This window comes from Penaeus chinensis, chromosome 13 (assembly GCF_019202785.1).
Source record: "Penaeus chinensis breed Huanghai No. 1 chromosome 13, ASM1920278v2, whole genome shotgun sequence".
Classification (NCBI taxonomy): Eukaryota; Metazoa; Arthropoda; class Malacostraca; order Decapoda; family Penaeidae; genus Penaeus; species Penaeus chinensis.
This window is the reverse complement of record NC_061831.1, coordinates 2225937-2238841: the sequence shown is the minus strand read 5'-3', so window position 1 is coordinate 2238841 and position 12905 is coordinate 2225937. Positions and strand designations below refer to the sequence as shown.

The 12905-nt window shown below is 38.6% G+C and overlaps 1 protein-coding gene across 1 annotated transcript in view; it reads right to left on the bottom strand.

The window, feature by feature from the left end:
• Positions 1-1686: 1686 nt before the first annotated feature.
• LOC125031414 overlaps positions 1687-12905 on the bottom strand; it is a 25375-nt gene continuing 14156 nt past the window's right edge. The window contains exons 6-12 of the mRNA XM_047622130.1: positions 12216-12391; positions 11481-11531; positions 5756-6277; positions 4234-4358; positions 3624-3797; positions 3040-3138; positions 1687-2916 (exon numbers count right to left, since the gene is read on the bottom strand). Of these exons, the coding sequence (XP_047478086.1) occupies positions 2770-2916; positions 3040-3138; positions 3624-3797; positions 4234-4358; positions 5756-6277; positions 11481-11531; positions 12216-12391 (1294 nt within the window). The 3' untranslated portion in view covers positions 1687-2769. The remainder of the gene's footprint in view (positions 2917-3039; positions 3139-3623; positions 3798-4233; positions 4359-5755; positions 6278-11480; positions 11532-12215; positions 12392-12905) is intronic.

The following is a 12905-nucleotide window of genomic DNA, read 5'->3' as shown; positions in this document are numbered from 1 at the left end:
ATTTTCATTATCATTATCATTATCATTATCATTATCATTATTATCATCATCTTCATCATCATCATCATCATTATTATTATTATTATTATTATTATTATTATTATTATTATTATCTATTTATTGATTTATTATTATTATTATTATTATTATTATTATTATTATTATTATTATTATTATTATTATTATTATTATTATTTATTTATTATTAATACTATTATCATCATCATCATCATCATCATCATCATCATCATCATCATCATCATCATCATCATCATCATCATCATCATCATCATCATCATGAATTACTTTTGTTGTTGTTTTTTATGAATCTTGGTAATCAACTGAATTAAATTTTAATACATTTGGTCATTAATGTTTTTGCAATTATATGATGCTATGTTGACTCGGCACTAAATGGCATTCCAGATTTTTAATTTAATTTCCACATTTCTGTTTTTTTTTTTCTTACTTCGATTTTATCAACTTTAAGTGTAATTGTATCTTTTATAGCCCTTGATATAGACGATGCTGTATTGATTTAATTTCAGTGTTAATGATTGAATAATGTGATAATAACTTTGTTATTTCTAATTTCTAATAATGTTTCTACTTTCATATATATACAGAAGAGACTACGTACTCATTATTATTATTATTCATAGATAGTGCTCGAGAACTACATTTCAATCCTATTTTTTATAATTACCAGGCTTTATATTTGTTGTTTTTGGTTTAGTTTTGTCATATTTGTTTTTAATGTATAGCTGTAGATCATATTTTAATTGCAATTCGATGATAGCATTTTTTCGTGAAATACTACTGATAAACCATCAAAACTCTGACAAAAATCATAAGCTTCAGTTTCCGAATCTATTCAATTATTCAGTTGAACTAAAACTCTCACCACCGAACAGAAAAACATACATTAAACTGTTTATGTATACTGCATAAACTTTTCTTCTTGTACTGATAATAATATATATATTTTTTCTTATACTGATAAGAATATGTATTTTTTTCTTGCACTGATAAGCATATACTTTTTGTTGTACTGACAAGAATAAGTTTCTTTTTTTCCTTGTACTGATAAGATTTTTTTTCCGTTTTGTACTGATGAGAATATTTTTTCTTGTAATGATGAGATTTTTTCCCCTTCTTGTACTGATAAAAATAAGTTTTTCCTTCTTCTTGTACAGAATTTCAATTTCTTCTTGTACTGAGAAGAATAAGTTTCATTTTGTACTCTCCTTAGAACGTATTTCAAAAGCCAACAGTCTTCGCTCTGGAAAATCTTGCATAGTTCACGCGGTAAAAAAATTAAATAGAAAAAACTTCCCTACAGAAAATGTAGACTATTGCCAGGCGGACTCGTAAAAAATAAAGTTTTTAAGAGCAAAGGGCGTTAATTTGGTTAACGGACCGCGTTCTCAAATTCCTCTGATGAAAAATGTGTTTCAACTTGATCTTTAGAATAACACCAAGTGGATTTACGTATTTCGAGACAGTAAATCCTTTTTGCCTCCTTTCTGTGTCAGGAATTAGGAGACCACGTCCTGCCATAGTTAAAAGAGATCACATAGATTCCACAAAGTTAATTGGATGAGAATTACATTTTCGGGGACTCCATAGCAGTAAAATATCAATAAATCATAAAAAAAGGCAAAGGATGCAGGATCAAAGTAAGGATGATTTTTCTTTTTTTTTAATTTTATACAGCCAGTATTAAAGAGAATGTTTATTCTCATTTCTCAGTATATTTTGTACACAGTGGTTAGTACCCGAAAAAAAACGGATACAATTAACTTCTATTCTATTATGTACAAACTGACTTTCGAAATATTCACACACAAATATACACCAGATATCTTGAAGGACAAAAAACATAGAACAGCGTTTCCACGTTTTCAATATGTACTTTTTTTATGTCCTTTGAAATATATTTTAGGCATGGGAACACTTTATATATACCAAGGTGCTCCACTTTGCGCACATAGAAACAGGATTCTAGAACAATATATATAACATAATTTATTGTATAAACTATCTATATTTCAACCACAATGAACATCGTATATTTATACAATTTGTGCGCTTTTGGAAGGATATCCTATTGTAGTTTTAAGGCCTTCCTTCCACAACTATAGAAAAAATCGTGTTTAAAGTGTCCAAAGTGGATATCTAATAAGGATAATGATAAAAATGTATTGCTAATATTACATATGTTTGTGATTTGTTTGTATATACTCTGAATGAGTGTGGAAAACAAAGTACAAGTTAGAGGAGGAAGATATAACAACCACCGAAGAGAACTGAAAATCAAAGCATTAATTTTGATGTCTTGATGCTTTTTCTTAATTCCTTCCCTTAGTCGCTGGAAGTAAGTTCTGCTACGATATAAAATGTCCTTATATATGTACAAGATCAGTCCTTTAGTGCTGATGAATTTACTCGACCATCTTGGGGTCGAGGACCTCGACACGTATAACGCATCACCGCTTCTTAGTCCATTGAGCGAAATTACGGAGATACAAAGGAAAAGTCCCCCAGAGTCCGGGGAAACAAAGTCTCCCACGATAAGATCCACAGCTTATCGCGGTGTGGGGGGCATTTACAAAAAAAGTCTAGCGCTATCCGTCTGCATAAGCTGCAAAATCTAAATGCTACACGATTTAGACCACAGCTCCAACGGCAAAAGGATCTGAAGACTTGAAGGTCCATGTGGAGGCGTGAGTGAGTTCTCAGGCCGACGAATTCAAGAATCTTCTGACCTTAATACATTCGGATCATAAGGTCAGGAGGCAAGCTATTGGCTGTCTTCAGGAGATTCGTTTTGGTTTGTGAGAGAGCCACGTTGGCCTTTTTCCTGCTGACTTCTGACCTTAAAGTTTTAACCTCTCGCTCTGCTTGGCTTCTCAGCTGAAAGAAGGAAAATAAACCTGTTCAGATCTCAAATGCAATAGGAGATTATTACTTGTATTTTATTATTTTAATATCAGGCGGCCTAAATGTTATGGCAAAACAAAGAGCGATCACGCATGCCTTTGTCTCCGCTTCTACTTTGATGTTCATGGCCTCAACGCGTCTCGAAATGTCCTCGATCTCGTGACGAAGTCTTATGATAGATATCTTGTAGTTGGCCTGAGAAGAAAGGTCGAAGAATGATATTAGTTCTGGCAAAAAGTCACGTCTGACTATTACAAACTCTAATACCTTAATAATAATGTTATCACTGAGTTATGGCTAGGATAGTTCCCTGAAAGAATGGGAGATTTTAGTGATAAAAAATAGTGATGAATGTTGGCGTATTATTGATGATATCCAAGCAAAATGTTGATTATTCTACTCAACTCATTAATAGTATCATCAAAAACAACATAAAAACGTAACGATATATTATTGTTTATTATATATTTCATGTTCATATGTGATCTGGAGTAATTTACAAGTCATACACATTGTATCTACTATTGCTGTTTTAACTACAAGATATGTTATGCGTCCTTGCAAGAAAATCATGACCAAACAAACGTGAAAACATAAGTGATCACATGTATTTACCCTACTCAAGTGAAAAAAAAAAAAAAAAAAAATACAATCATTTTGGAAGAGATCCACGGACTGACCTTTCTGGAGGGTTCATCTCTGACCCCTGTGACGAGAGGTTGTCTCTTGACGAGGGAACCGATGATTCGCCGGTGGAGGGAGTCCAGTTCGCTTCGGAGAGCTCCTTGGCGTTCCTCCAGTTGCGTTCCTGTTTTCCGCTCGTGCGAGAACTGCTGCCACCATTTCTCTCTTCGCTAAAAGGAGGGGAAGTGTGACCAGTATGAGAAGAGAGATTGTTAGCAGTATTTTCATTGTTATTTGTAATTAAGCTACACAAGACTTGGCAGAAAGCTTTATCTACTATACCTTATTTGGGTATGGCTTCATCTTGGTCAGTGGTATCACATAAGTAATGGCAGGATATTAAACAATGCCAGGAGAAAGGCAGAGTGAACAAGAGCTTGTGTTTGCCAATATCGTTTAGGTGGCTGATACATAGACAGTATGATAAACGAAGATTTAACACTTTTGCCTATAATACTTGAGGAATTGCTTACTATTCTACCAGTATAAAACATGAGGTCTCCAGTCACTTCACCTCTATAACCTTCTTCAGTAATTCCTTCCTACCCTTATCCAATTCACCTCCTTCAGTGAGACCTTCTTATTCCGCCATTCTCTCCACTTTACCTTTTCTCGGACTCTCTGAATCTCCTCGTGAAGTTCTCTGGCTTTCAGGAACAGGTCTCTTCTCCTTTCCTCCGCCTCCGCTTTCTCCTGCATGATCTCCGCCAAACGAGTTGAGGCTGTTTGCTCTGAGGTAATACACATTAGTGAGTCGGAGGATCATTGAAAGCATTTCGGATTTCTGTAAGCTTTTGTACTCTGTGGATTACAGCAGCTAAGATCCAGCCAAGTTGAAATTGCACGGTGGATTGTTTTATAGACTGCAATTTATGTAACCTTTTCCTCTGTGCTTTATTGTGTGAATCATAAGTCAAATGTGCAAAGTAGCTCACTTACGAGATGGTTGGCACAATCGCGATGGTGTAGCTTCAGCGAATTTAAGAACCACAAACCTGTCTCTTGGCCACACGTTGAATTCTGCATTTACAAACTATAACAGTATTTTTTTCAGAACATTGCAACGAAAAGCTTGGTTTCATGCTGAGCACTTCCTTCAGAACAACAAGTCACGTTAAGCAACAATAAATAAGGAAAGAAAATAAGTGAGCTTCATTTGGATCTCTTGTGGTTTATGGAACTTAGACACAAGGCAACATCTAATGCTTCTATCCATTTGGACAAGGCGGTTGACTAGTCACCAGCCACAAACTAGCTCTACTGAACATCGCTCTAATAAAAAATCGACTATTTCTGCCAAGAATGCACTAGGGTTATATAAGAAAAGTAAATATATGACATTATTTTTTAAAGACACAATACTATAAGCATTTTTATGAAATCAGATTTCAAGATTGTAAACACTCAGTTAGTCGTGAAACTGGTCAAAAACGGTTTTCTTCTGAATTGGTAAATTTTCTATTGCCGGGATATGCCTAAGTCTTTTTTTCCAATTTCTGTAAATCATGAATACCTATCATATCGATTTTTTTTTTCACGTTTGTGCATTCAGTAGTTGATCTTAAATATCTAAATTCGCCGATAGCCTAAAGTCAGAGAACTTGAGCTCAGTGGTAACTTTGTACGCAATATCATGGGCCTATTGAATTTTTGCTTTGGCTTTAACTCTGCATGATGGAAAGAACATGTGCTTAATTCGTTTATTTGGAAGAATAGAGAAGATGGACGTAAAACATTACTTTCATGCAAGGTCTGGTGGTGAGTCTTGCTGTGGATGAGTTTGCCATGCCTGTTGACGTCTGCTTCGATACTTATTGAACTTCAAAACAGATTTCAACTCTGCTTTGTTTCGTAAATATCAGGGAAAGTGAGACTGACACAGTGTGCATGCGTTTCATAGATAATATGCATTTCCTTTTCGTTTTGGAGTGTTTATAGACCTTGAAAAGAGGAGACATTCCATTCACTGGAGCAAAGTGAGCGTCTACAGGTGTCATTTCGTTCTGGCGTGAAATGCCTCAAACCGTTTTTCACCAATGCAAAACAATGCAAGCAAACACAACACATATCCTGTCTTGCACTAGAAGGAGACTGGGGGAAAATAATCCGCCTTCAGCAGCAGATTTACCTTTGTATTGCGTCTTTCGCTTCTGCAGTTTAGACCCCTTGGCTTTTCTCGTGTGGACCCCTCTCCCGTCCGCGTCCTCGGCGGGGTCGCTCTCCTTCTCGACCGAGTCATCGCCGAGCTCCTCGAGACCGCCATCCTCAGCGTCCGAAACCCAAGCCCCTCTACCACGCCCCGCCTCCCCGCCTACCTTCGCCGCCCGCCGGGCACCGCCGTCACCGAGCGACTCACCACCAGCGACATCGATCTCGTACGTGAGCGTCAAGTGGTCTGGCCTAGAGGCGAGGATTTTGCCCGTTTGGCTGTCGATCTCACCAGGGTCGACCTCGATTCCGCCAATGACGCCCTCCTGCAGCGACGCCAGGGGCCCGCGGACGTTGTGGCCCTCCAGCCCCGCCAGGGTCGCCTCTGCGCTCCCGCCGTTCAGCGACAGGATCTCTATGCTGGGTCTGGTGGCGTCGCCGTCGGAGGCGTCGTCTAGCCCGGGGTTTTCGGAGGCTTTGAGGGTTTCCTTGCGAGCTTTTCCTGCAAGAGGGCGGAAGGCCAGCGTTCGATTAAGAAGTAAAGGGGTTTGGAAATGTTAGGCACTGTGGATTCTTCAGATAGGATATTGCACTTAGATTGAACAAGGATGGAAATGCAATAGTTGCAAGACCTATATTCTATATTATTCATGATCCGTGACTGATGGAAATATTCTTTACAGACAAATGAAAGCCAACAATGAGAAATTCTCTAAAGAATTCTGACTGAAACACTTTATTTGTGAAGGCCCACTCAGATCAATATGTGGGTCTATAAATAGTGAAAAGTTCATACCCTGCAATGCAAATAAATAGTTTCTGGAAGGAAAAATTGGTTTCGATTAGACCTGAAAAGACTGTTGAAATAATGGCTATACAGCGAGGCTAAAATAAAGGAATAAATGGCACTACTACCTGAGTAAGCTGAAATTAACACTACTTGTATAGAATATTATAGTTACTACTTGTTAATGAATGCAAAATGGCTACACTAGTATCATGAATTAAGCCTACAAGACTTTGAATCCAGACCACTACAAGAAAAAAAAAAATTATCAGTAATTAGCTACCATTTTATATTATACTGTTCTACTGTGATTCGTTCATTGTCTAGCTATTTATAATACGAGGCTATTTATGACTGTCTACCGAATAGACTTTAATCTATGATACAATATTTTGTTACAAACAACATCTGTAATTTGTCATCCCATATTTGTTTCGATGATAGTATAAACGAGATGGATTTTTGGTTGTTATCATACAATATACTTTTCAGGTTCTTCATCGACACATTAGTAATAATAAAAAAAAAAATAATCGGAAAAAAATATTTTAAGTTCGTATCTCTCGAGCGGCTTCGAATCCTACCCACGGTCCGAGGTTAGGAAGGGCGTCCTGTTCGAGTGTCAGTTTCTCACTCTCAAATCCACAATTTCTTTTAAATATGGCAAACGTCGCCCCGTACAGAAATAAGAAAAGATGCGGAGAAAAGACATCCTAAATATATTTAAAAGGGATATAAATAGGCCTGCTGCGAGCAAACCTCATGGCCGAGTGTGAAAAGATGAACTATATCTGTACGTCTTTGAACCTTTTTCTTAATCTCATTTAGTTTTAAGCTGAGGACGATCTTTTGTCTTTTATGTGCACATTTCGCCACTTACATATGGAGACTAAGTTCTGTGTGCGTGTAAAATGAGGGTGTTATTGTGAAAAAAAATAAATGGATTTAAAATGTTGATCTGAAATCGTATTGGCTCGGTACCGAATGTTCATTATTAAGAATTTTAGAAGATTGATTATTCTATATTGAGTTATTTAAAGCAAATCTAATATAAAGATATGTTGTGGACTTCCATGGGTGCTTTAAACTCATCGAATAAAATTTCAGATTATATGTTAAAAGTACCTGTACGGATGCTTTCATCTCTGCTCTTCGACAAAATTCCCAAATATAAATTAATTGAATGATATCACATTAATGCAAGCAAAGAAGGTTTCCGCTTGATTAATAATATATACGTCGTGTTTTGTTAACAGGCACATTTTTTACAGCAATCAGTACCTGGACAATTTAAGCGTTTTAGGTCATATTTAGAGAGAAAATTACAAAAATAATCTGCACTTAAGTTTAGTTTATAACTTTATTTTCACCAAAATAATATAAGAAATGACAACGTGGGTGACTCTGTCGTGACTAAGCACCGGTCTTTTTATTTGCGCAGAATAGGGGGGAGAACATAGCTATGCAGACAAAAATAATTAGGATGATTATGCTTCAAACGTAGTTAAGTGGCATGGAAAAGTCCTTCATTTTGGAGGGGGGGGGGGGGAGCATGAAGTCTTTGAAAAGATTCTATGGAATTATCAACACATGTACGCCTGTTTTAAGGAATCGAATCTTGTTATCTTAGTTGAAGTTGGTTTCTAATCCTATAAATAAAGGCAGTTTAATAAATTCTACGGGATTTATAATCACATAGACCCCTCTTCAAGGAATCGAATCTCATAAGTCGATTCCAAATCCTTGAATTAGGAGCAGATTAGTCATTTCGTTTATGAGGAAGACGCGTCGAATACATTTCAATTTTCAAAATTCTAAATTCGTGTTTACATTCGTTCGTACCCTTGCATGACGCGGACGATAAAAAAAGGCTTCCTCATGACTCCGGTCTCTGTCTTTTTCCATCCTTCTCTAATCCTTCTTTCCGCTTATATTTTCATCTTGTTTTTTTCTTCTCGCTCTCTCGCTTCTCGTTCGTCATTTCGTCTTGTCTGTTCCTAACCTTTTTTTCGCTCATTTTTCCCTCCCTTGTTCTCTCCTGCGTTATTTCTTCTTTGTCTCTTCCTAGCCCCCCTTTCGCTTATATTTTCACTCTTTTTTTCCCTCTCTTCTTCGTTATTTCCTCTCGTTTCTTCCGTTTATATGTTCAGCTTTCTTTTTCCTTCTCGCTTGTCCTTCGTCATTTCTTATTGTCTTTCGCTTACATTTTCACCTTTTTTTTTCCCTACTCGTTTCTCGTTCGTCATTTCCTCTCGTCCTTTGCCTGATCCTCGGGTTATTGCCAGAGGTGGTGATAGATTTCTTAGTTTATGTTACACGAAAGGAGAGATGGAAGCTTCTGGATAGTCTGTTGTGATTCACCTTAACGATCTTTGTAACATTTATTTTCACCAAAATCAGTTTGATTTTGTTTTATAAGGTGGATGAAAAAAAAAAAAAAATTCACAATTAGTGTCTGTGAACTCGAGTTGAAATTATTCTCTCCTCTTTTTCCTTCCCTGTTTTGAGGAGAAAATCGTGTATATCGTTTATGTCATTTATTGTTTACCTTCTTTAGTCTCTGGTAATATGAATGCTCATTTAATCCAGTTCGAGTAATAAATGGATTAAATATTGAACAGCCCCCCCCCCCCTCCCCATCAACCCACCTCTCCCTTGATTGCATCGCATAAAAGGTAATAATAAATAGTCTCAAATATTTACATTCAACACATTCGAACAGAGATTCACGCTCTAACCTCCGCCGACTACATCGCTTGCCACTGGCTTTCGAGGGCATTACGGCAATGGCACTTGCATGAAAACTTAAATATACCCGTAAAGAAATAATTGAACACGACGACCCTCGCTGCTAACACGCTCGGGCCTTTTTTTTCTTTGTATTATTTCACTCGATCAATCTCTTTTGGCCTCCCCCAGCTGCCGTCCGCCATTTTTTTTTCTTTGTTTCCTTCTCCCCCTTCTCTCCCTCTGTTCTTCCTTTTTCGATACAGGCGTTAGGCCTTTCGTGTCTTTTCTTTTTGTCTTAAACTTTATTTCATCTTTATTCTTCATGTCTCTCCATATTCCCTGAACTTCTAAGACATCCTGCAATATAACATTTCCGTTCCCTGAACACCGCGGGGGGAAGCCGACCTAAAACTTTTCTTCGTGTTGTCAGCGTTTCGCGCTCGTGCTTGCTTGGCTGAGGTCTGCCAAAATCTATCCCAGACAAGATTCTTCGAACTTGTTATTATCTAAATCGCGGGGAGAGGATAATCATGTGGCAGTTGTCCAGGATCACAAGCCTCCAAAGGTTAGAAGATAACACGACATGAGGGTGGTATCGTATTAGCCTGATCACGGTCTGAGGGGATACGGGCGTAAACGTGACTTGATTCATGAGGCAGGTATCGATCACAGGTAATCAATGGCGAGACCTGTAATGGGTTAGTTACGCAATTGTGCAACACACAACCCTTCAAGGTATGTTACCATGCGTAGTGATTGATAACACAACACGTATGGATGGAAACAGTAGAAAATAAGGGTAGTATCAATGTGATAATGGAAATATAAATCAAAACATGTGCACAGTGATGATGGTGGGTGCGTAAAGGTGGTCAAAAAGTCACAAATAAAAGGCTGGGCTTAATCTACATGAGCCATTAAGTGTTATCTTTGCCAAAACACTGGCTATTTGATACAGGTTGCAGTGCGTGGCAGTGATGTTAACAGAGAATAGAGAAAGTAAAGACATTAATTAAAGGAGAAAGTTGTATGATAATTATGATGAAAGTGAAAGAGAATGTGGAATTGATTTGTTCAGATTTTCCGGATGGATATGACCAGGATGATAATCTATCTGAATTTTCTTAGTCATACCCGCGTGTTTTTTTTTTCTCAAAATATCTAAACACAAATTCCCTGTGCCATGGTGTATTTTGCAGATTCAGCTAATTGGTATGTAATGCTTAAACTTACTGTAATTGCACTGATGATTCTTAAGGTATCTCGATCCAATTTTTTTTCTGAATGTTACTTTGGTCCATTAGAATGATTCTTCACTGGTCATTTGCGATTTTTTTTTTTGTACTTCGAGGCTTTGGAATATTGTTTAAATCTTATTTATTTTCATAAAGAGTCACATTATGGGACAGCGTTCGTCTCCATCATCACTCATTCATAAATTCACCCTCGCCACCGTCCTGAGGATGTATACAAGCTGGTGTATTGCAAGAACACCAGCGAAATTAATCGCAACAATTGGGTGGTTGTTCGAATCGATAATTTGCATTTAAATCTGATTCCTATAGTATAGATATTTTTATTTTCTGTTTCAAATAAATTTCCCAGGATTTTGCTTGTGGACAGATAGGCCATTCATGTTTTATACATTCCAAGGCCAGGGATCGAAAAGCAAACGTGTAACAAGGTAAACCTGGTATACTTTCCAACAAGCGAATGGCGAAGACCACACTCGGAACACGACCTAAGAGCATTATAGCTATGGGCAGGCTTTGTCAGTGCACACATTCTAAAAGTATCTGGCCATTGAGGGCTGGGAAGTGTTCGATACATAGCCTAGTGAGGGAAACGTGCGGACATTCTACAAGCAAAGGTCAGACGAGGTCAGAGGTAACGTTTACATTCATTTAGCAAATAGCTAGTGAGGACAGGGAGGTGTACATAACCAAAGGTAATACTAGGAAGTGTAAGGATGTGTACACAGCCACCGTAAGTGTGACGTGTGGAGGACAAGAGGGCGGTAGAGAGTCCACAGCACCCGTGGCTGGGGCGGGCGGGGCGAGGACAGTCAAGGTCTATATAAGTACTTATATAGACCTTCAGCTCAGCCTACCACAGATAACACGAGCGAGCAAAGGGAGGGAAACACAGCCTAGACTAGTGAGTGAGGGAGGAACACGCAGCGTCTTACTTCCATCGGTCTCCTCCCCTGCAGCGTCCTGGGCCTCCTCTCCTGAAGGGGCTGAACAAGGCGCGGGGAAAAGGGTTGAGAGTGAGGAAGGAATCGAAGGAAAAAGGCAAAAAAATATCTGGATGAATCACCCAGATGAGTTTTTGGTTTTGTTTTGGCTCAGGACTAATTTACAAGCAAGGCAGAGCACTAAGGAGTTCATATACAGATTAAGGCTAATTAGTAAGTAATTTTTGGAGTGTGGTTAAGAAAAAAGAATAGCATTAGCCAAGGGGAAAAAAGCTTCTACAGTCCGATTATTTACATGGCTTTCAGTGAAATCGCTCGCATGGAAGAATTTTTTTTTAAATAAGAAAAAAATCACTTGAAACACACAGACGAAGATCCCAATCATTTATTTTACACCAATGATAATAATAATAGTAATAGTAGTAGTAGTAGTAGTAAAAAATCACACGATCCCAAAGCCAACAACCGAAGAGAGACAGAAAAGAGAGAAACAGAACAAAAAACAAAGAAGAAAGAAAGAGAGAAAGATAAATAGATTGAGAAAAACAAATATGATAGTGAAAGAGAAATAGAAAGAGAGAAGAAGACAGAGAAAGAACAAGAGAGAAGAAACAGAGACGGAACCAAACCAAAGAAAACCAAAGAAAAGAAAAAAGAAAAAGAGAAATGACCCCCCCCACTCCCTCCCTCCCTCCTCCCCGCCCTCTCTCGAAGCATCTCACTCACGTCTCTCCATCCTCGCATAGTACCAGCGATGTGGATAGTACTCAGTGATATCAAAGCTGTTGGCGCGGCGGACGGGGCCCTCGCGGTCATGCTGGCGGTCCAGGGTCTCGATCTGAGGAATGCTGCTGTCGCTCAGACTTCGAGTCAGTCGTTGCGTCGATGACTCGAACTTGGATCTGGAAGAGAGGGAGGGGGGGGGGGGGGTTAATGAACTTGGAACTTGGATCTGGAAGAGAGGCAGAGGGGGGGTAATGAACTTGGAACTTGGATCTGGAAGAGAGGGAGGGGGGGGGGATAAATGAACTTGGAACTTGGATCTGGAAGAAAAGGAGGGGGGGGGGGGGATAAATGAACTTGGAACTTGGATCTGGAAGAGAGAGGGGGGGGGATAAATGAACTTGGAACGGGGGAGAGGGGGGGGGCGATAAATGAACTTGGAACTTCGATCTGGAAAGGAGAGGGAGGGGGTGTATTACAGAACTTGGAATTTGGATCTTTAAAAGGGTGGGCGAGATGTACTGTTATGACAAGGACTTAGAACTTGGAAGAGAGAGGAATGGGGAGTGAACGAATGAACTTGGAACTTGGATCTGGAACAGAGGTGGGGGGGGGGAGGGGAAGTATGAATGCACTTAGAACTTGAATCTAGTAAAAGGGTGGGCATAATGGAGTGATGGACTGAAAACTTTG